Genomic DNA, 27733 nt, shown 5'->3' on the forward strand with positions numbered 1-27733 from the left:
TTACACCCAAAGAATGTTTTTTCATTTCAATGTTGATACAGGTCAATTATGCCTGTCATAACAGATGTATGGTGTTTGCAACACAGAAGAAGCTACTCTTTATTCTCTATCCCAGGCATAACTATGACAATATATGATTACAGAAAGATTCTGGTTTCATATTCCAACTAAATACACCAGTCCACTAACAACTAAGTCTCCGAAGAATCTACCTGTTTTTCTGCACAACTAAAAAACAAATGATCAGCATCGAAAGCTCATAACATATATATGAAACCTATGTGCTCTTGATGTGCTTCTTTGGGTGAAACATAAAAACTACAACATTAGGCATAATGACTCAACATTAAATATAATGATGAGTCAGAAAGAAAACATAATGATGCTTTAAAAAGAACATGATTTGATAATCTTCAATGTGTCAATCAATAATATTTATTATCTTTGAATATATAAATAAAACTAATGGCACATCTAAATTATCGACATAATGTTCCATAATTATAAGAACAAGTAGTCAAGCTTTGGCGCTCCAGAATATCTTATAATCATGACCTTCAATTTATCCATAAATTCGTTTATTAGCATCAGGATTATGGGTAATTGAATACAAATCTATCCATTATTTTTGGAATTATTTGTTCATAAAGATTTGACCACTTTGGTGGTTAACAAACCATATATAACAATTCTAAAGAAATCCATCCATACTAGCAAAACAGTAATAATGAATTGGTCGTTTTCCACACCAGAATCAATGATATGATGTCTTAGCCAACTCAATCTCATAATTAAAATTCTAAAAAATAGGGAAAAAAATATTTAAAGGAAAATCATTAGTTCCTAAACCACGTTCGGGATACCACATGTTAAGGATTTTCTCGATTATAGATTGAAACATAAACAATCTAGACATGACTTTAGGATCCAGGAAATTTATGATTTTCACATGACATCATATAACATTTGCTTTAATCAAGAAAGCATAATGAATCCACAATGTTTTCTTGAATTATCTTCGGCGAAAGTGATTGAACTTTAAGAAAAATTGATTCCTCTCTTTTTCACTTCTCTCTTTCTCATGTTATATGGGAATAACCGTGAATTGCAGTTGCGAGAGGATCAGTTTCTTGAGGCTAATTTATACTCCAATTGCACAGAGTAGATATATATGATTTAAGAGTGGGAAAAAAAAAGATATATATGATTAAGATACTCTTTTACTTGATATGTTACAATGAACTATTTATAGATGGAGGATGATGTATGCAGCATGACGTAGGTGTGCCACGTGTTTGACATATGTGGACCTTTTATACATGTGCGACAAGTGTCTAACATACGTGGCCACCACTTTATGCATCTTTGACAAGTGTCAACCATGCAACAAAAAAAAAACTTACATGTGTAACACATGTCCACCATGTTTGACATGTGTCACGTGGCGTGACACGTGTAATGTTTCTCAACCACTTTATCATATATGGATACCCCACAATAATAAAATAGCCACTTAATTCTCCACTTTCCATCAAAGTGGGAACTAGGAAGTTACTTAATTGCCTTAGAAATTACCCCCTTAAGTTTTGACCAATATTCGTTAATTAGCCCCTTCATTCATTAAACCCAACTTGATCACATGGAATATATATCCTACATTATTAAGATTTTCGAATCTAAATATATATTTGAATATTAAGATGTATTTAGATCTAAATGATGAATACTACTTGAATTCTCTAACATCTACCTTTGAATTCTTTAACATTTGAATGTTTATAATATATCTTTATTAAGAAGTTGATAAATATAATATTTTCCACAATTATTAGGTTGTAAGGTAGTGGTTAGTGGTTGTCCAAGTGGTGCCAGCGATGGTTGGCAATGGTGGTTGAGCGACACTAGTAGTTGTAATGGTGGAAGTAGTTGGTAGTGGTTAGGGTGGTTGAGAATTTTCTTGTCAGCAAAATAGTTTTCTTATAAAGAATGAAATTATGATGTTGCATAGTTTGAACAAAGTTCAAAAAGAAAAGTCATATTTAGTGGCTATTAAAAGACCATATTTTTAGTGGTTTGAATCGCTTCATCAGTGCAGCCATGCACTTCAGAGAAGTGTGTGCTTTTAAGACAATAAAGCACAAAGTGATCCAAACAAAAAGAGCTGACGCAACTGTTACACCCCACTCTTTTTAAACTCGGGATGTCTCATAAGTTTCTTGGACATTAGCATGTGAGCTGGATGTGTTACGACACTATCAAATGACTCCAACAAGGGGAGGATGCGATACCCCGTAGTAGAGAAGGTTGGAAATGGAATCGTAAGAATCCGGAAGGAATTAGAGGCCAAGTAATGAGTCGTAGGACTCGATTTAGCTACGTAAGCTACTAACTTGGAAGTCTTACTTACTTAAGCTATTGGAGTACGTACCAAGCTTGCGTAGCATGGATTGCATAGGCTCTTAAAATAAGACGAGATTACGAACCCACGAGGGAGGAAAAAAATTTTGGACACGTGGCAGCCTAGGAGGGTGACACGTGGCAGCACCTCAAGCAGGCAGGTGACCCACCTGCTTGGGGTCAAGTAGGTGACCCACCTACTTGGGGGAGGTGGACCCCACTGCCACGTGGCATCACCCCATTTGGCCGCATGGTTGAGGTGGCCCAATAAGGGCCTGACACGTGTCACCCTTAGGGGCTGACACGTGTCACCTCATATATATGTGTGTATATGACTCTTCACTTGTTTAATTATCCAAAAACATCAGCCAAAATAGAGAGAAAAACGTGAGGGAGATGGCAGACATGGCTTTGGAAGCTTAAAGGTGAGTTTCTCGATTTTTCTTCCGTGAATTAATTATCTACAGTGTTCTTTAAGCACATGGCTATAAATATATGTATATTACGATGCCTACGGAACCATATTTTCAGTTCTTCACTTGGAAAACTAAGAGAAACTTAAAGAGAAAACGTTAGGGCATAGACTCATTTTTGGAGGGGACAGTTGTTAGTAATATTGGTATAACTTCTTGTGTATAGCTTCGTTTCAGGTGATTCAATATGTTTTGGAAAGTTATTTCATAGGCCTATAACTTTCGTTCAGACTCTAAAATCCAGCTTTTCCTTTAGCTTCTCGAAAAAGGGTGATGAAGTGTAGAGGAGGTACTGCCCAGATTTGGTTTTGGAAATCCTACACGGACAGCTGTAAGTATTTTGGTCATATCTTTTTGTACAAAATTGTTGTAGGAGTAATTCAAAATTTTTTGTGACCTTGATACACATGTCTATAACTTTCGTTGAGGCCACAAATCCTTTTTCCCTCAATTACCCCTCCGAAACTAAGCGACAATATAAGACAGTGGGCTGTCCAGATTTCACATTTTGGATAGTTTTGGCGAGTTTGACAAGTTTAACGTAAGGTAAGGCCTTTCCTTTTAAATTGGAGTTCATGGTATTGTTATATGGTGTATTACACCCCTTGTATGTTGCTGGAAGTTTAAGAATGTCGTAGAAATACTCGACGTTCGAAATAAACTAAATTGGAGTCGCTAGAAGTGAATTGTCATCGAAATAAAGTGTCGTTCTTGTGAGTTGTTGCTGCAGGGGTGTGGCTTGTTGTTGCAGGGCCTAAATATGTCCTAATGTGGGTTAGGGTGCTGCTGGTAGAAGCCACATGACCCCTCGTTACGTATAATTAAAGGTATCACAAAATAAAGGCTAGACGCCCTATTTTGGTATCGTATTTTTGAATAAGTCGTTTGGAGTTTATGTTGTATATTGTTGGTATGAATTGCTGCAGGTTGTTGTTGTTGGTTGGTTGTAGGTCTTAGGGACCTAATTGGAAATTCGGATAGGGCACATTATAGGGGAGGTGCTGCCTAATTTTTGTTAACGCCTTAACAAACTAAAGGACTAGTCGAGGAAACGACTAAGGAAATAGATTTCATTAACATTAAGGCGTAATCCAAGATGCTGGAAAGTTAAAGAGTAGTTGATATTCGTATTACTTTCATATTGAATAGGTTCGGAAGACGACGAGACGAGTAGGATAAAGGGTAACTCCCAAAAGGTATGTAAAGCTTTCTCTTGGCATGTTTTGGTATAAGTTCGTACAGCTATCTTTCTTTTCTTTTGGCAGTGTTTAGCCTTAAATGAATTGTATATGAAGTGCGGGGATAATTCCATTCCCAGAATTCTGAGTATTTCCTAGTAGGACTTCTGTATGTCAGAATGTAATGTATGGGAAGCTATCTCTCATTTCCATTGAGACATATTTGATACGAAAATGAGATTACAATGCCATAGTGGTTCACCGAGCCCCATGAAGGGCCAGGTGCGAGATATGTATGTCATGACCACCAGAAGAAAAGTACATACCACATAGAGTTTACTCACTTTCTTTTTGGCATGTCCTAGTTGTAAGCTAAATGTGATACGAGCTCCAGGGTAATTCCATTCTTAAGTACCTCTTATTTACTACTGGATGTTGAACTCTACGGTAGTTAAACTATTTCCCTGGAAACTCCTATACGTTAAAGAGGTATGAATGTACAGACCCCAAGTCTTAAATCTATTTGATAAAAAATGTTCTGATTCCATAAGTGAATTGGCCTTACTTTAGTATGCGTCTAGGGTACCTGAGATCTTAACTGATATAGCCCCGAGTGAGAGTTAAAGGGCACTTGAAACAACTACATTCCTACCCAGACCTCCAAGTGATGATTCGCTTGATGACTTCATTGAGTCTCAGATAATGATTTAAATTGTGTTTTGTTTCTCACTACTCTACTCGTGTATACTGTAACACTTCTTCTCCGAGTCCCGGGCCGGCTATAAGACTCGTGCAATTCACTGCATTATCCACCGAGCCCTTCACTAGAAGGCCGAGTACGTATGTATATATATGATGATGATGTGCTGTAATAAGGTGGCGATGGCATGGGGCCTGATACTGATACTACAGATATGATTCACCGGGTCCCTGATAGGGCCGGCTATATTGAAAATTTGAGCATGCATGATTTTACTTTTCCAGGTACTGATTTCTGATTTGACATTTTATCCCCTGCTTCTCTACTTCAGATATGCTTCCAGTTGTATCATGTTATGTTTTACATACTCAGTACATATGTCGTACTGACCCTCTATCTCGGGGGGCTGCGTTCATGTCCGCAGGTACAGATACAGGTTTTGGGAGTCCGTCATCTTAGGATCCCATGCAGCTCAGCTGGAAGAGGCTCCATTGTTTCGGGGCCTAGTTGTTGATATTGTCCACTGATGTATAAAAAGTATTTTGTCCATTCAGGGGTACGGCGGGGGCCCTGTCCCGCCATATGTTGTCATTTATATTTTTAGAGGTCTGCAGACATGTATATGTGGGTTGTGTATGTCAGATGATATATGATATATGTTATTATGTTATGGCAGCCTTGTCGGCTTGCGTGCTCTATCATGTTGTGATACAAACGAAAAGGGCTACAGGTTTATGAAATTGTTGTCGCCCAATGGGGCTCTATTATATGATATTGTTTATTTACAGTTCAATGTGACCACAACTGATAGATATGTATATGGGGGGTCCAGGTCGGACCCTAGTCGCGGCCTACGGGGTTGGGTCGTGACAGCACCAAGATAATCATGGCTAAAAGAATTAATCCAAGAGCTTAATACTAGAGGAAGATGTGAACTAACTCGGGGCAACCGAGATATTAGTAGAGAGGAAATATAGAGAAGAGAAATTTGTATTTCATAACATGAACTCACGAGTACAATTACAACTTGTAATCAAGTAACTGATATTGAGCTAACTAACTAAAAGGAACAATAGTAACTATCTTTGGCAAATGGTGCTATCAGACTTTCATAGGTTAATTGCCTAACCACCAAATGACCAACTCATTTCTTTGCAATCTTGCATCAATACCCCTACTGAAGGCCACCCTTGACCTCAAGGAACCTGTGTCATAAGTCAAGAGAGGAACTCCCAAGTTGCCTGAGCAACATCGATACAAGCCACTTGACCAGCACCTGACAAACAGCCCTTGTAGCGGCCCAACCCCCAAGTGATATTGTCTGCTCTGGCCTAGGCTCGCACGGCTTCAAAACGCATCACTAGTGTGTAAGGCCTACTTACTTATATACCTAACATCTCTCATGTGTTTTGCCAATGTGAGACTTTTATCCAAGTTGGGGTGTCACATACACACCTCTTATGAACTTAGCGTCCTAGCTAAGGTTTGTCCCACAGCATGGGATTTGCCTAAACTCAACACCGGAGGTTTGCCCCCATCTTATTGGGATTTGCCTAAACTAAGTTGAACTCTGGCCCATATTAACAAGGTTAACATAAGAGTGACTCTGATACCATCTGTAATGGCCCAACCCGTCAGTGATATTGTCCGCTTTGGGCCTAGGAGAGGTGTTAAGTATATAAGTAAGCAGGCCTTACACACTAGTGATGCGTTTTAAAGCCATGCAGGTCTAGTCTAGGCCCAGAACGGATAATATCATTAAGGGGTTGGGCCGTCACAATCCTATTACTTCTTTTCACTACTCTTCTCTCCAAAAAAGATCGGGCAAGGGACAATAGGGCTAGACATCTGAAGGAGAGGGGGGTGATTTATAACAGCAAGAACCACATGAAACCTTTTTGAGTAGGGAAACATGGAATGTATGGTGCATGAGCATATCAATAGGTAACAACAGCTTATACATAACTGCCCTAACTTTAGCAACAATCATATAAGGACCAAAGTACTTGGCTGCCAATTTGTTAAATGGTCTAGTAGCCACAGAAACCTACATATAAGGCTATAACTTCGAGTAAACCCGATCACAAACAGCAAATAACTTGTCTGATCTATGCTTATTGGCCATGTCCCTCATCCTCTGCTGAGCCCTTGATAAATGAAACTTTAGTAACTCAATGACAGCTTCCCTAGCCTCCAAGGTTCTTTGAACCATCTCACTGTCTGCTTCCCTAGCTAGGTAAGGAAGAAGAATAGGAGGTTTCTGCTCATACAAGACCTCATAAGGGGTGCACTTGATGGCAGAATGACGAGCAATATTGTACCACCATTCAGCAAGTGCCAGACAAGCAGCCCATTCCAATGGATTGTCACAAAAAAAGCATCTACGATAAGTCTCCAATGTTCTATTCAACACCTCAGTTTGACTGGCTGTCTAAGGGTGATATGTTGTAGACCTGTGTAACTGAACACCCTGTAAGGAGAAAATATCTCGCCAGAAGACAACAACATACCCAGTGAAATCCCACAAAATGGGGTCTGGGAGAGTAGAGTGTACGCAAACCTTACCACTACCTCGTGGAGATAAAGAGGTTTCTGAAAAACCCTCAGCTCAAGTACATCAAACTCAAGTAAAAGAAGAAAAAAACAATGGAAGAAAGCATAGTGATTAATAAAAAAAAGCAGTGTAAAGTCTACAAGAAAAAAACAATAATAACATCAAAATAGTGAGAAAAGCCAAATACACTAAACAACTATGGCAAGAACTATAGGGTACGACTAGTCCTACAACTGGCACTAGACCTACATAAAGCAAGACAATAATCTACCCCTACTAACCTTCTATCCTAATACGCGATCACCAATCTTTCCTATTTGAAGTCATGTCCTCGATAATATGAAGTTGCGTTATCCCTGTCTAATCACCTCTCCCCAATACTTCTTTAGCCTGCCTCTACCTCTTTGCGTACCCCTACAGCTAGCCTCTCACACCTCCTCACTAGGGCGTCGACGCACCTCCTCTGCACATGTCCAAACCATTTCAATCTCGCTTCCCTCATCTTGTCTTCCACATGGGTCATTCCCACCTTCTCTCGAATAACCTCATTCCTGATCTTGTCACTCCTAGTATGCCACACATTCATCTCAACATCTCATCTCCGCAACATGCATCTTCTGAACATGTGAGTTCTTGATTGACCAACACTCCATCCCATACAATAAGGACGGTCTAATCACCACTCTGTAGAACATATCTTTAAGTTTAGGTGATACATTCTTATCACACAAGACTCCAAAGGCAAGCCTCCATTTTATCCAAGCCGTCCCAATGCGATGTATGTTATCATCATCAATGTCCCCACTAACCTAGATGACGAACCCAAGATATTTAAAACTTTCTCTCTTGGGAATAGTCTGTGTGGCAAGTCTTACTTCCACGTCTACTTCATCCAATGCAACACTGAATTTACACTCCAAATATTTTGTTTTGCTCCTGCTCAAACTGAAACCTTTGGACTCCAGAATTTGTCTCCAAATCTTCAGCCTATCATCAGCTTTGTTCTGTGTCTCATCAATCAGTACTATGTCGTCCACAAATAATATACACCATGAAATCTCCTCCTGAATAGACTGTGTCGGCTCATCCATCACCAAAGCAAAATAGGAAATGGCTAAGAACCGATCCCTGATGTCGCCCCATCTCAACTGGCAAATGCTATGGGTCTCCTCCCACCGTTCTAAGTCGAGTCTTGGCTCCATCATACATGTCATTTATCGTCCTAATATAAATCATCGAAACATCTATAGCCTCCAAACACCTATAGAGGACATCCTTCGAGACTTTGTTATAGGCCTTTTCAAGATTAATAAACACCATATGTAGGTCCCTCTCCCTTTCTCTAAATTTCTCCACCAGTCTCCACATAAGATGGATTGCTTCAGTAGTCGATCGCCCCGCCATGAATCCAAATTAATTCTCAAAAATGGACCACCCTTTCCTCATCCTCTACTCTGTGTTTGGAGGCTAAAGGTGTTCTGATGATTTATATTAGGGCGATTAAAGACATGTATGATGGAGTTTTTTCACAGGCCTTTTCAAGATCAATGAACATCATATATAGGTCCTTCTTCCTTTCCCTATATTTCTTGGTCTCCGCATAAAATGGATTACTTCAGTAGTCGATCGCCCCAACATGAATCCAAATTGATTCTCGAAAATGGACAACCCTCTCCTCACCCTCAACTCCACCACTCTCTCCCAGACCTTCGTAGTGTAGCTTAGCAATTTGATACTCCTGTAATTGTTACAGTTTTGGATATCACCCTTGTTCTTGTAAAATGGAACCATAAAACTCCACCTCCATTTGTCGAGCATTTTTGTCGTCTTAAAAATAACATTAAACAACCTAGTCAACAACTCCATACCTAGCAAAAGGAACTTAAGCATATAGGGTCCCTTGTCATTAATCATGGTGGAGGGCATAGCATGTAACTTGAACACATTATCTAAGAAACACTGAGCTATTGTCTAAGTTGTGTATGGAAGTTCCAAGCTCATGAAATCACCATATTTACTCAGTCTGTTGACCACTACACAGATCACATCCTTGCTTCTAGACTTAGGAAGGCCCTCTATAGAATCCAAGCTAATATTAGTCCATACACCATCAGGAATGGGAGGCTAAATAAGATCAGTATGTTATTGCATCATATTTATGGCAGACATACATCACACTTATTAATGGAGTCATGATATCCTGAGCCATAGACTTTCAGGAAAAAAGAGTGTAGCCTTTTGGCCGTCCTTGAGTAGAATGCCAAAGATGGAGGATAATCTGTCTCAAAATGAAATCAGCTCCTACAATTAGCCTGCCCTTCCACATGAACTGAGAATTGATCCAAGTAAAGGACTTGTATGTATGCACCTAGAGTTAAGTGGTCAACCCCTGTAAAGTGACATCAGACAACCAAGATTGTTGAATCTGGTCATATAAAGCATTATGAGGACCCAATAAGGAGATAGCCAATAGCTCCCCACCCTGATTTCTAGAAAAGGAATCAGCAGCCTTATTATCAGTAGCCTTCTTAAATTCAATGAAAAAGTCAAAACCCATAAGCTTGGTAATTTCAGCCACTTGGAAAACAGTGTGTATGTTTTGGTCAAGCAGATGTTTCAAGGCTTTTTGATAAGTTCTCATAACAAAATGTCTACCCAACAAGTATGAGACCATTTGGCACAGAAAATATTAATGCTAGTAGCTCTAGGTCATACACACACATAACTTGATGTCGGGGAGCTAAGGACTTACTGATATAAGCAATAGGATGCCCTTGCTGCATCAGGACAACACCAATACCCATTCCACTTGCATCTGCTTCAATGATAAATGGCTTAAAATAATCTGGTATAGCCAAGACTTGTGCAGTCACCAATGCCTCCTTGAGTTTGAGAAAAGCTGCAGTATCTTCTTTATTCCAGCCAAAATTATCCTTCTTGAGTAACTCATGTAATGGCTTGCAGATGACCCAATGCGTTTGATAAACCTCCTATAATACCCTGCTAAACCAAGGAACCCCTCAATTGTGTAATGGTTGCAAGCACAGCCCAAGTTTGGACAGCTGAGATCTTCTTGGGGTTGGTAGCTACTCCCTTTGCACTGATAAAATGTCCCAAGTACTCTACTTCAGGTACACCAAAAGCATACTTAGAAGCCTTGGCATACAACCTGTGATGCTTCACAATCTCAAACACAACCTTCAAATGATCCCAGTGAGCAGTCATGTCCTTACTGTAAATCAGTATATAATCAAGAAAACCAATACTGATTTCCTAAGGAGAGATTTTCAAAACAGATTTCATAAGGCTTTGGAATGATGATGGAGCATTGATTAACCCAAAGGGCATAACCAAAAATTCATAGTTTCCTTCATGAGCCTTAAAGGCTATCTTGTGTGTATCAGTTTCAGCATTCTCAGATGGTGATATCCAGCTCTAAGATAAATTTGGGAAAATACTTTTGCCCCTCCCAACTCATCTAACAAATCTTCAATAATTGGAATAGGAAATTTATCCTTAATAGTCAACTGATTGAAATCTTAATAATCAATACAAAGTCTCCAAACTACCATTTTTTCCCAACCAATACAACTGGTGAAGCATATGGACTGGTGCTATGTTGAATCACCCCTTGGTCTAACATCTCATCTACCAACTTATCAATTATGTATTTCTTTACACCAAAATATTTATAGGGTTTTTTACTTACAGGTGTGGAAGAATCTATGAGTGGGATCCTATGATCAAAAAGGACCTCTGTGGGGAGGAAATGTAGTGGGAACTTCAAAGATACAGTTGTACTGCTCTATCAAGGCAACCAGAGCAGGAGACAAATCAGTACCTTGTGCAGCATGAATATTGTTACATTGAAGATCTGTGTCTATGTTTGTGGTTGTGATGAGTGTATCATATAAAATTGGCTTTGGTCCTCTGGCGTGTTGCTCAATGCCTTAGTTTTAGTTGTCTTGAGTTGAGTAGTCTCCTCTCAATACACGTTTCTTCCCTTTATGCATAACCTCACTAGTCATGTTTCTAAAATCAAAGAGGATTATGCCCAATGTGTTCAGCGCATTGCACTGCTAGGACTATATCAACATTTCCCAGATGAAGGAATAGGAAATCAGAAGAGGATATCGCTCCTTGTAACAGCCATTGAAGATTCTTGCAAATTGAAGCACTTTGCACTTTCCTTCCATCTGCTACAGTCAGAGACAGCTCCATTATAGGACTAGTCATGCACCATAGCTTCCTGGCCACATCTTCATCAATGAAGCTATGAGTACTCCCTGTATCAATAAGAACTTGCAAAGGTTGTTTCTCATGATAAACAGTGACTCTGATAGTCAGGTATCCACTAAAACCAGTAATACTAGCAAGGATATAGTCATACACTCATCCACAGAATCAAAATTGATAGTTAGTTCCTTCATGACCTGAGTCTGATCAAATTCCTCTTCATATGCAGCTTCACCTTCCTCATTCTCATCACAAAGAAAACATAGTCCTTTTGCCCTTTCCTCATCCATCTCTGCAGTGAGCAATCTCCTACCAGAATTGCCATTTTGGAATTTATTGGGTCTGTTATGGGATGATTCAAAAGATTTCTTGAATTAATTGTTGAAAGGAAATAGTCTTTGATAATTCTGATATGTAGGAGGATTTGGTGAAATGGGATTCTGGTTTTTACCAGAAGGTCTAGTTGCCAAGATTGTACCTGTGCTTCAAAGACTCCTTTTTGCAGCTTCGTAATACTGTAGGCCTGCATTAGTGTTCTAGGTGCTAGGATTCGAACAGACTTATTCAGTTCAGGCTTCAACCCTCCCAAGAAGCAACTATTAGCATTCTCATTGGAGAGGTTAACCCCAGTTAATAGTCTATCAAATTTGGCTTGATAATTCCTCACACAACCAATTTGTTGTAGATTCTTAATTGCTTCCATTGTATCTTCAAACCCATCCTTAAACCTCTCATTTAAGGCCAAGATATACTCAGTCCAAGTAGGTTCGACAGCTTAATTCCTAGACCTAATGTAGGATCTGTGCCAAGCAACAGTCTCACCCTCCAAATGAATAGAAGTTACCCTCACTCTTTGGTCAAAGGGAATCTCATCCATTAAAAAAAATTGGTCCACCTTGTACAACCATGTCCTCAAATCATGCCAGGAAATCAAGGAAAATCTAGCTTAGAATATTGAGTGAAATAGTTACCATTCACAGCAGGCCCTGCTTGAAATTCTTTAGCTGGACTCATCTGTTCTGTGTCCCTCGAACAGTCACCTCCCACAGAAAATTCTGCTCCAATGGTCCACCCCTTTATCCTTCTGTTTCATCCCACCAATGGCCTACTTGATCTCCATCATTTTTTTATCAGTCTGAATATTTCTATCATTCATACAGGTCATAGTAGTGCATTACGATCTCTTGCGCTTTGACTTCTGATTTCTGTTATTTCTGTTATTATTTATTACTTTCTATGCTTTGATTACTCAATTTTACCTGTGACGCTTTCATTATTTATTTAAGCGTTATTTGTTATTAGTCTTTATTTATTTGTATTTATTTGTCATCTATTCGTTATTTGTTTGTTGTTTTTCTCATAAAGCTTTTAATTTTCTATTCTTATCTAACATTTTTTTATGCTTTTACTGAGCCGAGGGTCTCCAGGAAACAGCCGTCCTACCTTGGTAGGAGTAAGGTCTGCGTACATTCTACCCTCCCCAGACCCCATGTTGTGGGATTTCACTGGGTTGTTGTTGTTGTTGTTGTATACAGGTCATACCCTCCATAAGTTTCTACAGCTGATCTTGAACCTGAGGAAGCTTGCCTTTAACTTCCTCAGAAGATTTGTCTGAATTCTTATTGCTGACCACCATGATCGAAGCCGAAAATCAGTTGCTCTGATACCAATTGATGCAACAAGATAATCGTGACTGAGGAGAATTAACCAGGAGCTTAATACTCCAGGAAGATGGGAACTCACTCGGGAAAACCAAGATGTTAGTTGAGAGGAAATATAGAGGAGAGTAGAGATTTGTATTTCATAACATGAGCGCATGAATACAAGTACAACCTGTACTTACACACAATTGAAATGAATGAAAGACTCTAATCAAGAAACTAACTTTGAGCTAACTAACTGAAAGGAAATAAGGAACAGTATTGACTAACTTTCGTGAACAGTGCTAACCGACTTTGACGTGCTAACTGCCTAACGACCCAACGTCCAGCTCATCTCCTTTGCAATCTTGCATCAACAGCTCAGTTCTTTTAATCTCAACCTTATGGAGTTGGATCCATATCGCATTAATATATATGGCATGCAAAGTTTTGTTATTTTAATTGTAATTTGATTAATATAGTAATAGATTCATGTACACTTTGTAGCTTTTAATTTTCTATAAATTGTCAACTTCACTTTGAAGGAGCATGTGTTTTGCTTCTGATTTATTATTCAAGCCCCATAGACCTTGTCGCTTTTTTGCACTACTGCGCGTTTTCATAAGCTGATTAAAACTTGCAAAATATTCATATCATACTGGATCATGGACATATGATTAGGCCAATAGCTACTTATTACAATCAAGCCCTGCTAAAACTTCAATTTTAGAAGATCACTTCACCTTTGCTCTCTTGAAGAATGCAATGAAGTCATCATCTGCAAGATGCCCAATGCACCACTGAACCCAAATAACATCATATCTTTCAGCATCAGGTGTGAATTCCCTGAACAAAAAAAAAAGAAAAAGGAAAACAATGTGTAAACAACAGCCTAGAAGTGCAGAGATAAAAAAAAAAAACTAACAAACATTATGGCAATCTTTCCAATTCAAAAATGTGGAAACAAAGTTCAAGCACAAATGAGCTGGTTAAACACACTAGACAGACCTTTAAAACACCCAAAGTTAAGCAGGTGACAGAACTATGAACTGCGATAAGCTAATTTTTCAGTTTAAGTTTCAAACCTATATACATATGTGTGTGTGTGTGTGTATTTAGTTACCATGAAAAATGTTCCAAATTAATATCAATGCTGGTTTGAATCAGATCGTTCGTATATAAGAGAGTAATATAACCAAAGGTTGGTATGGTGAGCCAGCGAGATTCACTTTTAAGCTCAATGATCAGTCATGAATTTTTAATGCCTCATGATGACACGCTATGATTAGGAGATATGTGTATGGAAAGACCTAAAGAATTTCTCTTAAAAAATACAATTCTGCAGAAAACAGTTTCCGGAGAACAAGACAAAAGAAGAGTTAAAAAAGGAAATATCTATTTCCATTCTTAACAGCGCAAAGTGAGGAATCATTTTTGTTCTCAGCAATAGTAACAAGCCAGCAGACTATTGTCTCTGTTTTCTCCTTCCAGAAATCATAGTATCAAATATTAAGAGATAACTACTGGAATAAGGACTTCATTACTTGAAACGACCATGTTCCAGGAGAAACTTATTGAGCATATCTCCTACCATATATTGCTCTTTCTGTCACCTGATTTCAAGAGTAATTATGAGGAGAAACAAAACGCTGAATTGTTAAAAGAAAATTGTTTACCTGCTGCCTACGCACCCTTAGGGAAAAAGAAGAAAAAAAGTAATATAGAAAGCAGCACGTTTCCAATTTGACGACTCAAGAGACAAGTGGAAAAAAGAAATTAAAAGTAAATAGAAATAAATCCTGTTTCCCACACAACGTGGAGGGGGTAACGGGTCGTGATTATATGGTCCACAATGGCTGAGTTTCACAGGAACTTTTAAGCAAGATAAGGCTCTATGTTGTGAATAGGGGTGCATATGGTTTCACTTTGAGCTATCTTCCAGAGGTGTCAAAGTTCGGGAGCGAAACCCTATGGAGACAGTCCATTCTTTTCAAGCCACTGGCAATTTTGAAAAGAATGTAAATGCTCCTTACGTAACAATCATATCAAGGAAGGATGAGTTACAAGCATTATGAACTTTGAACCTATTGAGTATAGCAAGAAGCATCTACATGAGTGTTGCACTATTGCTAAGGTACTCTCTATCAGATGTAAGAAAACATTGGATGTGACGGCTTCAACCTCCCCAAATGCATTCATTGAAAAAAGACAAATTGTAAATGTTGCAATAGTTGTAAATGTACCAGTAGGCTCCTGGATGTAAAAAAAAGGTGTAACAGCTCAGGCCCAAGATATTTTCCGTTCTGGCTCAACCTTTGAGGTCTCACGATTTTCTCTTCTTAAGTTTAATCTGAAATGTGTCTCAATAGTGAATCTGAACTCGCTATGGTCTCTAATTTTCCCCTCACGTTCTGATGTGGGATTTGCCTAAAAAAAAGGCTCCCAATGAATCCCATTTCAAGTTCAACTGATAGAGGCTTGCGTTATTACACTCACTGCCCCTTCCCCTCACGGACTCAGCATCCTCGCTAAGTTTATTCCCCACCACTATACTAGGGGATGTACCAGCTCTAATACTACTTATAAAAACCCTAGTCCAACTGCCAAGTCACAACAATTGATCAATATTCTTTTTATTAAACAAAATTATATATATATCAGTGTTATAAAAGGCAAAAAGCGCAAAAAAGCTCTAAAGTCCGTTGGGGCTTTAAGCTCAAAGCGCAAATAAAGCGTAGGCTTTAATTAATGAAAAAAGGCGCAAATGGATAAAAAAATACAAATATATATGTTTAGTCCAAGACTAATAATTATAAACTTGAATGACAAATATATGACCAAAGAAATTGAAAACAAACTATGATAAAGTGAAATATCAATTGTTTAGTGTCACTTCTTAAGAAGAGGCTCATTGGCAAGGAAAAGTTTGTCTTAGAACCTTGATGACAACACTGAAGCGTACATAAAGCGAAGCGAAGCGCTCAACACGTTTTGAGCCTTGCTTCAGGGCTTAAGAGCGCTTAAAGCACGCCTTTGACTACATATATATATATATATATATATATATATAACCATGGCTTTGAAAATATTCTTATTGAATATTAAACTCAAAATTAAAATTTATATTGACCACACAAAAAAAAAGGGCAGCCCGGTGCACTAAAGCTCCCGCTATGCGCAGGGTCCGGGGAAGGGCCCGACCACAAGGGTCTATTGTACGCAGCCTTACCTTGCATTTCTGCCAGAGGCTGTTTCCAGGCTTGAACCCGTGACCTCCTGGTCACATGGCAGCAACTTGACCACACAAAAAATAATTAATATTATTGTCATAGCCATACGTTATTTCAAAAAAATATGTTCATAGTAATAGTTTATTACTATTACCACAGTACTCGAGACTTCCAAAAAAAAATTTAAAAAAATATATATATATATATATATGGGGGGGGTTACTATTGCCACTTTAGTACACACATTTTTCCAAAATACAATTGTACTAAAAATCACTTTCAATACTTCACTTTTCTTCCTTCTTATCTCCTTAGCCTTTAGTTCTTTTAATAGATTTTTGTCTTCTACCAGAATTTTGTGACATCTGTTGTTGCATTAAATGGTATTAACCATTTTTTTGATTTCTAGTTCTCGTTTCAGATATGGCTAAACAGAGACATGGCTCAAATTGCTTCAAGTGGGAGTGGTTCTAAAGGACGAGCAAAAAGAAATTGTAGAAGAGTGCGTCGCAAGAGGACTAGAGTCAGTAATGATTCAGACTTTGAGCCTGAAGTCATAAGGAATGACTCACGGACGCTGCAAAATCTAAACAGAGAGAAAAGAGTTTGTAAAAGGGAAGGAAGGAGATTATTTGAGGAATTTAAGAATATCAAAATAGACAGTTGAAAATTTACCGAATTTCCTCAACTGTTTCTTCATTAAAATAAATAAAATATATGACAAGTATATTTATGTTGAGGATTGGAATGGATTGGGCATGATGTATAGTTTCTTACCAGATTATTGGATTAATGAACTAGCTGATATCTATCACGACTTTTGTCCTAATAAACAATTATGGAGGTTCACAGTGGCTCTAGAAGCTAGGTGGTCAGCATGATCCCATAGAAATATAGTTTAGTATTTTGTAACTAGTATTTTACGAATTCTGTTATGAACACACTTTGATGATCTTTTATATGTATGTGTGTGTTTTTTAATTGTAAAATGATTTAGACTTAAAAATTTGTGTTATTATAGTCTTCAATATAATATGTTATACATTAAGAAATAAATTTCAATTTTGGTTAAATATTTAATTTATAGATGACGATTGGAAACTTATGTATCCTTTTGATTTTACACTAAATGTGAAACTTTTCTGAGAATTGATTTGCTTAAATATGTAAGTCACATGCATATTGATAAATGTACTTGCGTAATTTTCTTTTATTAACAGACATGGCATCTAAGAGCATTATTGCCGACTTAAATAAGGGTGAAAAATAAATGGTGACAATTACGACTTCTGGAGTCGTAAAATATGGTATGTATTGGAAGAGCAAAACGCTCTTGAAGGTATCAACCATGTTTTAAATCAACCAAAAGAGAGTACAACTGCACAACACAAAAGAGATCTTAAAGCTTACAAAGCTTGGAAAAAAGCTAATGTGCAACACATGGAATTGTTGTGAGCTCTGTTGTTAATGACCTCATTCATGAATGTGAGGTATTTCCTACTACTCGTGCAATGTGGGCACACTTGTGAGGAATAAATAAGGGTACATTTGTGACCCGCCTTAGACAATTGACTATCAAGTTTGACACTTAGAAGAGACGTCATGATATAAACATCAAACAACACCTTAGGGTAATGTCAAATATTATAGCTCAACTCATAAGTGTTGGTCATATTCACTCGGATGAACAACAGGTTCAGGCAGTGCTTCGGTCTCTTTCCATTAGTTGGGAACATTTGAAGGTTAACCCACAATAATAGCATCAAAACTTTTTTTGATGGTGTCCGTCATGTTGAACTTGAAGACAAGCGGCTTGGTGTTGCAAAAGCTGCTTCTAATGCTTTTCTAGCAGAATCAAGTGGTACAAAGTCTTCAGGTTTCAAGCGCAAGAAGAATTGAAAAAGGAATGAAAAGGGCAAAGAAACTGGAGAAAGACCCTCTAAGAAAAAGAACAAGTCAAATTCCAAGAAGGGAAAACGATTTTTCAAGAAGATGAGCAAATGAAGTGCTACAATTGCCAAGTTCTAGGGCATTGTGCCTGTGAATGTACTGAGCCAAAAAAGGTAGCATTTCTAAATGCATCTCTAAGTACTATATATGTTTCTAGCACTACTTTACTAACTGAATCATATCCTATTTAGATTGTAGATTCAGGATCCACCGACCATGTAAGTCGTGATCGAGAAGCGTTTGTAGAGTTCTGTCGAGTTTCACCTGGATCAAGGTGGATATATGTAGGAAATAATCCCAGGCTTAAAGTCAGGGATAGGCACTTGCAAAGTGGACTTGCGTGGTGGCCGATCTTTGATGGTGCATGACGTCCTATATGCTCCAGAGATTCGACAAATCTTAGTATTTGTGTTTTTTCTTTTAGATGTAACTCTAAATGTGATGTTCTCTACATAATCAGGCCAAAGTTAAATAATGATTTTCCATAGGCTAACTCCATATGCAGCTGCTGAAGTTTTTGTGCACCAAGAAGTAAGCTCACCATGTTTAGCTTTGATCACCTCTTTCCACATTCCAATATCTTCAGTTCCATACCTCCGCAACCATTTCATCATCATGCTTTTATTGTGAGCTGCAAAATCTTTGATACCCAGAACCCCTAGGGATTTTGGTTGTCACTTTTTCCCATTTAACCAAATGGAACTTATAATTCTTGTTGTCGTCTTCCCATGGAAAATTCCTTCTAATTTTGTCAAGCTCTTGGAGAACTTCTGTTGGTATAGGGAAAAGGACATGTGATAAGTAGGGATGTTGTCCATTACACTGTTAATCAATGTTACTCTTCCTCCAAAAGAAGGCGGAACCCATCGATGGCTCCCTAAAGTTGGCACCAACTTTAACTTAGACACTTCAACTAAGTTTAGTTCATTTTAGACACCTCAAGTAAGGTCCCGATGTGTGACATTTTTTTTATAATCATCCAAATATCTAAAGTGTGTGTAATACACTTGTCGATGATGTGTTAAAGTGGTCAATTAAATAAAGACATGTGACATATATATCAAAAATAATTTTGAAATAACGACTTTTGAGTAGAAAAAAAAGTGGCCATTAAAATAATAATTAAAAAAAAAGAAGAAATTCATCACTTCTAAAAAAAGTGATTTTCGAAAAAAAGAAAAAATCCACCCCCCACCTAGTCGTCTTCTTCACCCACCCCACCCACCCAGTCGTCTTCACCACGACTCCACCTCCACTCAGCCCAACCCCAACCCCTCTTCCGCCCTATCAAATCGTCTGCTCCACCCACCCCAACCCCAACTCCCTCCCCACCCATATTGTCTTCTTAAGAAACACTATCAAAAGAAACTATTTTGAAAATTTTATTTTACGAAGACATAATTTTTTCTTCTTTACTTTTAAAAAATCAGTTACTAATTAACAATGGAAGGAAAACAAGAACTAGATCTAGGCAATGACAATGAGATTACAAAATCAAGGTCCAAAGTTATGGAGAAAAATGTCAAGAAGATGAAAAATCAACTATAAAATTACATGACAAATGATGTAAAACTGGACGATTTAGGCCGGAAGCTTGATATTCCAATGAATTTTGCCTAACGATGATGGAATTTTGCAGAGCACTCCCATTGAAACCCAGTCTGAAAGGTTTGATTTTGTGAAAAAATTTAAGCTTGGAAAATGATAGCTAGAAAATGAAGAAGAAGAAGAACAGGAAAAAAGATATTTTAAAAAAAAAACGCTCTTCATTGCTCAAAATGAGTGTAGCACACGCAATGTGCCAAGTCAGCACAAAGTGTCAAAATGACACATCGGAACCTTACTTGAGGTGTCTAAAATGAACAAAGCTTAGTTGAGGTGTCTAAGTGAAAGTTAGTGCCAACTTTAAGGGGCCACCGATGGGTTCCGCCCCAAAAGAAAGATATTGCATTTGCCATGCATGCTGCTATCCTTTTTTTGAAATTCTCAATTATTTTCGACGGGATCTCATTAGCCTTGAATTTTGCACCTAAAGGCAACCCAAGATAAGTTGTTGGAAAGGAGCCCATGTGCAACACATGATTCCTGCTAGTTCTGCCAGATTGTGCACTGAATTTACTGGATAGATAGTGCTTTGAAATATTTGTATTTGGTTTTTGTTGATATTAATGAGAAGTAACCATATTCAAAAAAAAAAAGGCAAAATTCTTTTTATATGTCTACAACATGCGCCCTCATGCGGAGATCGGATTTTTAATGAGATACGCACATGGAAATATTTTTGTTGAGGGATAGCCGTGAACTTGAACCTAGGACCTCTACCTACTAAACTACCATGAGTAAATGAAATGATGTTGTCTTCAAAGACACTGATTTTATTTTGGAACTTGATTCACTGGCTATTGCCAACATTGTGAACCATAGACGCTCCAGTAACTTGAAACTGAAACAGATTATAGACAGAATTGTCAAGTTGAAATATCTCCATGGTGTGCAAGTGAGTCACTACTATAGAGAGGGAAACCAAATGGCTGACTTTCTCGCAAAATTGGCTTCCACATCTTTGCAGAATAGCATGTTCCACTCCACCCAGCTAAGGGATTGGTTCAACTCGACAAGAGCCAAATGCCTAGCATCAGAACAAAAGTTGATAAGGCAAACTTCTTCATTAACTAGTGAGTCTATACATAGTTGTTGAGCCAGAAAGTTCTAATTTTTCTGCTTTCTGGTTTTTTCGGTGATATTATATCACCACCTTTTTTGGCTTGACAGTGTTGTATTGAGGTTACGCTCGTCCTCCTCTGCCCTTTTTTGCTGAATACAACACGACCCAGACTTTAATCTGGGTAATTGAATATAAAAAAATCTAAAATCTTAATATGTTGAGGAGGGAACACTTTTATTTATGAATTTCATTTCTACAACACAAACCTGCATTTTATTCATCTCTTATTTTAGAAATTACTTATTTTTGAGTGGGAAGGATTTTATTTCATAATATTTTGATTTTGTTAATACTCCTATGTTTTGAATCGTGTTACTTTAGCCGAGGATCTTTCGAAAACAGCCTCTCTGCCTAGTGCACACCACCCTCCCCCAAACCCCACTTGTGGGATTACACTGGATATGTTGTTGCACTGTTGTATTTTGGCACTTTATCATCACCAAGCTATGACTTTTTTAAAACAGATCATGCACACTGTACTTTGTAAGAATTGACTTGATATATCTACCTGACTGTTATGAAATTTAAGCCAGTACCTGAAGTGGGACACAATAAAAGTTGGCAGCTTTGTGCAACTTTGACACCATTTAATTTTCAGGAGCCAAATTTACCTGAGCAGATTCCAAAAAATGTGATACAGGTTCTAGGAGGTCAACCTGATAAAAAAACAAACATTTCAGCTTTTTCTCAAAGGAATATTAACTGAAGTTAAATCAGAGGAATAATAGTTTCTTAAGCAGGTGAAGTTTTTTATCATGTTTGTGGAAAAAAACACAGCCATCTAGATGAGATCCCAACAAAAAATTATGATGCAAAACAGTGGGCAGAATATACCTATTGCTTACATAGTCATGTGACTGCTTTATGGGGTGGGTGTGGAAGAGAGCCCATATACTCAAGAAAGGATTACCTGCTAGGAAACTAAATATTACAGAATGGCATCTTTGCAACCAGGGACAAAGCAATCAAGTAGACGAAAACATAATTCAAAACTTACTTATTGCAAATGCTCACTGCATCGAATAGTAACTATAGCATTTACCAAATTATTTTTCCAATAAAACAAATAGGGAAGAAGGATGCCTACCTTGAGAAACCTAGTATCTGATAAGGCCCCTAATGTAATGTGAGTGTGTAAATCCTTTATATATTTAAATACGATGTGCAGTCTAGTTCCTAAATATACTTCATGACAAACAAAATAACAAAAAGAAATTAGGTTACAACTACAAGAATCTCAACATGATGCTTACATCTAGTCCTTCCTTACCTTTTTTCCATAAAGCATGAATATTGAAACTAGAATAACCATCATTCACAGTATTCTCTTTATCAGCAGTTAATACTTAATAGAAAGCAATAATAGGACAGGAATGATCATTTGACTATCTACATGCAAAGCCTTTCGTCTCCACTAATTGTTAAGCTTCCCAGTGACCCAACTTCAGAACAATCAGAGACTACGCATCATCAACTGACTCATCAGCCATCAAGGGTCCAACAATTTTTTTTAAGCACCAATAGAACACTCAAGGAACAAGAATATACAGTGGCACCCTCCTTTGAAGGTCCGCCTACAGCTTCAACTCATACTTGCTGAGTTGTCCGCACTATTTGGTGGCCATATAAGTGAGAGCTATCATCAAGAAAATCAGAAGTTATACTGTATATAACCATTCATCTGTAAATGCAGAGTGGGAAATGCAAGAGCATGGAGATAACCTGACAAAACAGACTTCATAGCATCCACCACATTTCGTTCTGTACTAATTAATTTCTTTATGGAAACACAAAATTGATTGTGAATTTTAGTACAAATATTCCGAAAATAGAGAACAATTCAGACCTATTAATGAAGAACTGACACAACTTGGACCCTATATGTAATGTTGTCAAAAGCGCACTTAAGCCCCGAAGAGAGGCTCAAAATGTGTTGAATGTTTCTCCTCGCTTAATGTGTGCTTCAGTCTCCTCATCAAGGTTCTAAGACATATTGTTCCTTGCCAATGAGCCTCTTCTGCAGAGGTTGTACTAAACAATTGATATTTCACTTTATCATCTAAAAAACAATTAATTTCTTTGTTCATATATTTGTCATTCATGCTTATACTTATTAGCCTTTTAACTTTGAGGCTCCAGATTTCTTTGGGATCAAAGCAATCAATGTTGCATTGAAACTCTTCTCAAAGACCTGAATCGAATGAGAATATTGGATGGTGTTGGCGACATATTCCTTCAACAGACTCCAAAAAGTCTGATAAAACACCATTGGGAAGCCATCTGGACCAGGTTCTTTCTCCATAGCATACATATTCAAGCTTTCCACTATTTCTTACTCCTCGAAAGCTCTCTGTAACCAAGCATGTTCCTCATCAGTGATCCTTGCAGCCTCGTGTAGTCTAAAATCAGGTCTCCAGCTTTCTTCCTTCTTAGATAGATCTCTGTAATAGTTTTGCAAGCCTCTTTAATACTCTCTGGGTCTTGCATAATAGTGTCATTCACTTTAAGTTGCTTCATGGAATTGTATCTCTTATTTGAAGATGCAGTTCTATGGAAAAACTGTGTTCTTATCACCATGTTTTAACCATTGAACCCTAGACCTTTGCTACCAAGCAATTTCTTCCTTTTCTGCTACCTCTTCAAACTCCAATGCTAAGTTTGCCTTTTGCACTAATTCATCATCTGTGAGTGGCCTCTGTTCTTGGGCAATTTCCCAACAGGATATTTGATTAAGGATATCATCTTTTTTCTGTTTCCAATTCTCCTGTTATATCCAATTCCCCTGTTATATTTGCTCAATTCTTTTATCTTAGCCTTAAGCATTTTAAACTTCTCAGCAAGAACATAACCAGGGTCTGCCATTCACCCTGAAAGACTCCCACCATTCTTTCACTTTGTCCTTAAAGCCATCCACTTCAAGCCACCAGGTATCAAATTTGAAGTAGGACTTTTTCTAATCCCAGTTCCCACAGGTCAAAAGAATGGGATTATGATCTAATGCTAGTTTAGGAAGACTGTACTGCTTTATCTGAGAAAACACATCTCCACACTCAGTGTAGTGAAGAAATCTATCTATTCTGGATGCGCACTCATGATCCTCCCCTTCTCCAAGTAAAATATCCTCCAAATAAAGGAGGATCCACCAGCTCCAATGCTTCAATGCATGATGAACATTCAGTCATAGCTCCACTTCTTCCGGTGGAATTGGTTATCTCATATGGAAACCTGGTGATATTGAAGCCCCCACATACTACCCAAGGCCCATTGAAAGAGTCTCTCATATCTTTCTGCTCATGCCATAGCGTTCTCCTTATTACTCTATCATAGTCTGCATATACTGCACTCAAGTGCCAGCTTAAGTTCTCATTTATCCCTGTAAATTTTCCAGTGATACACTGACTTCCCACCCCCAACGGTTCACCCTTCCAAAACCTCTTACCGTTAAGATTAAAACTTCCCCGCTGCTCCCTTGTGCTTCTTTATGAATTTCCCACACCCATCTGTTGCTCCAATTACTTTGAGCTGATTGTCCAGTGATCCTTCAATTTTTGTTTCCACTAATACATATATGTTTGCCCTCCCCCCCTAGTTGATGCAATAGTTTCCTGACCGCCTCCCTCTTAATATTCCCATTCAATCCCCTTACACTCTAAGATACAATCTTAACTTTCATTGATAACCAATGGTAAGAGCTCTCCCAGTGGATCTTGGTTCTCCGTCCTTGAAATTCATATCAAAAAATAAATCCCTGACCTCTTTGGAGACATTGTTGTTATTTTCATTGGCCTTAGAACCCTCACCCTGCTTCATCTCCCTCTCCCTTCTCCGATCTAATTTCATCAAGAGGGCATAAGCTTCATCTTTTGCACCCTTTGATGTCAACCCCAAGCTGTTGATACAACTTAATTATGTTGGATTGCACCCAACCTGATGCCTTTGCCGCCAAATCCTCCTCCAATGCACTGTTATCAATTTGTAAAGCAGAGAGATCTTCCTCAGTGTACATCACTGCCGGGGCTTCAGAAAAATCCTCCTCCTCTATACTTTGTTCTTGCGATATTGTTCCTTCAGCAGAAACTATTGATTCTCCTTGCACGTATTTCACTGAGTTATCACGAACAACCAGAACACCCCCATGACCCCTTTGTTTTTCTGACCCTTTTGAGCTTGATCGTAACACTCTTTCTACTTCAAAGATGACGAAATTAGAGTAACCGGCCTTCTCTTCTGGTAAGCGTATGTTATTTACAAATGGCTCTAAAGAATTAATTGGAATTTTGATTGGGCCCTCTTTGGTATGATTATGGCATGAAATGAGTTTATATAAAGAAACATGGTTCGTGAGGATTCATACAATCGACCCTACTTGTTTGGGGTTGAGGCACAGTTTTTGTTGCAGTATAATGCTTATATAATATGCACAATTGAATTCTAAGTCAAAAAAATTGCATTCACAAAAAGTTGGATGTAATAAACTTACACCTTAGAAAGGAATAAAGATTATTTGATGCATCAGTTGTCTTCGTTCAAATTTTACAACTTTTACGTTGAACTTAAGATATTTTTTCACATCAACCAACTTATTCAATCCATTTAGCAGCGACTGATGGATGAATCATGGATGTTTCTCCCCATTACCGTAGGTACCAAATGCATTAATCATTAAAGAACCTCGCTTCAAGGATGATGGTAAGGAATTTTTTACGTGAATCGCAGAGTCCACCTACCGCAATTCTAGCTTTCTGCTTAATCTGGAATTTATTATTTTATATCCACGAATACAATTACTGTGAAAAGTCTACCATTTATCAGACCATAGGATAGTGCGGTTGTTTTCAGCCTAGAGAGTTTTTAGAAGGTTAATTCATGCTGGGTGAATGCTTAGAAAGTTTACCAAATTTATTTCAACCATAGTTTAACATAACATCTTCTCAAGAAAATCAAAATGTTAGAATATCTTCTTCGACTGAAAAACGCAATATACTTACACAAAAAGATAGTATATACCTCATTGAAATATCGTATAAGAAGATTCTTAGTAACCCTTCCAATGCCAGATCCACAATCTGCACCAATTGAAGCAAACTACCCACACATTATAAACCAATACACTTGAAAATATGGTATACAATTGTTATGAATTTTGAAATTTGAAGCAAACATAGAGTTCCCACAGGTATTAAAATTAGCATGCAAGTCCTCAGTAATGCTCAAGTTCCTTTTAAACTGCGTACTAAGGTGTAGATAGGCTGCACAAGTTAGTTTAAGAGTTGTCTTAAGAAACCTTGATAGCAGAGTAAAATTTGTTTGATACTCACCTCCATTTCAATTTATATGGAAGTTTTGATTGGGCACAGAGTTTAAGGAATAAGAGAGACTTTTGGCACCTAGCATAGTACCCTTAGAACTTGTGATCGTAAATATGTCATGACCTTTCTATGGCTACAAGAGCATATCATTAAGGCTAAAATGAAATGTTTGAAGCTAAAATTTTCCAAATACTGAGAGATATTATTCTTTTTGAAATGGAATAAAAAGGGAAGATTTTCACATAAAATTAAACAGAGGGTGAAAGAAATTTGTCATAACATTCTAACTCAGAGACAACTTCACTCCGCCCTTTAGCAATGGTTTAGAGATAGCAATGGCAGAATGAGAAGTTGAAGCTAAAGATTTTCCAAATTTAGAAAGGTTTTAATCTTTTCTAAAGAGACTAGAAAGGAAAATATTTCATCGTAAAATGAAACAGAGGGTGTAACAAGTTTGTTGAAACAAATTTAACACAAAGAGACAACTTCATCTCTTCCCTTTAGTAATGGTGTAGAGATAACAATGGTATAAAGTTCTAGTCTTGAGTGCTTTAGGGTGGAGAAATTTCTTCCATGAAAAAAAATTCTGAGCTAAATATTTCAAACGACATTATATGTGTGGCAAGGTTTGAGCCTTATATTGCATAAACACTGAAAAACACTCTCCTTGAAAAGAATATTTTACTAGGGAACATGTTCTGTTGTGCCGAACAGAGTAGAAGTCCAAATTTGGGGACCTTTTGCTAAGAAATACACTTAATCTTGTATGATACGATGAAGTTCCCATTAGTTTTCCAGTGAGATTAAAAGATAAAAGAGAATGGAAGGAGTACCGAGAGCTACAAGACGGTGGCCTGTTCCAGCATCAGGGAACCTTTCGGCCAAAATGGTGTTGAGAAAATCCTCACTTGCCTTTATATCGGGCGTATTCACATGCCCGTATCCACCGAGCACTCCATCCACTGTGGCTTCCACGCCCTTCACATACCAACAAATCAAAATCAAGAGAACACATAAAAGCATGCAGAGTAGAAATAACATAAGAGAAGCAAAATAAAGGGTCTTACTTCCCAGTAATTGATGCCTTTGTTGTACCACTGGAACTTCTTCTGGGGGTCACCATCCCCTACTTCTCTCCACATCTCCTCCGCGTTTCTAAACGTACGGCCGTCTGAGTCTAATCCGCCGATTTCCATTTGGGAAACGCTCTCCTTGCTGCTGATTTCGGCGCTACAAAACTGAGACCCTATATTACAAAAGCTTGGTCGGCTAGTAGGAACAATAGGGTGCCGATATGGAAAATCTATATTCAAATCTACAAAATTACTTGTGTCAATTGAT

General features: G+C 37.9%; 1 protein-coding gene across 7 annotated transcripts; it reads right to left on the reverse strand.

The window, feature by feature from the left end:
- Positions 1–27733, reverse strand: LOC129874232 (alpha N-terminal protein methyltransferase 1-like). 7 transcript variants are annotated; one of them, XR_008762850.1, is made up of 6 exons: positions 27460–27733; positions 27226–27370; positions 26091–26149; positions 21695–21739; positions 13922–14024; positions 1–220 (listed from the first exon to the last, which is right to left on the reverse strand). XR_008762850.1 is itself a non-coding variant. In XM_055949491.1 (5 exons), exons 1-5 carry the CDS (start codon positions 27586–27588, stop codon positions 14010–14012), a joined length of 393 nt encoding a protein of 130 aa, XP_055805466.1. In that variant the 5' UTR covers positions 27589–27733; the 3' UTR covers positions 13921–14009. The 7 variants fall into 7 exon arrangements, 1 of the variants encoding a protein (XP_055805466.1); XR_008762849.1 differs by having other exon boundaries at positions 21620–21739; XR_008762854.1 differs by lacking the exon at positions 1–220 and adding an exon at positions 21929–21993 and having other exon boundaries at positions 13921–14024.

This window comes from Solanum dulcamara, chromosome 11 (assembly GCF_947179165.1).
Source record: "Solanum dulcamara chromosome 11, daSolDulc1.2, whole genome shotgun sequence".
Classification (NCBI taxonomy): Eukaryota; Viridiplantae; Streptophyta; class Magnoliopsida; order Solanales; family Solanaceae; genus Solanum; species Solanum dulcamara.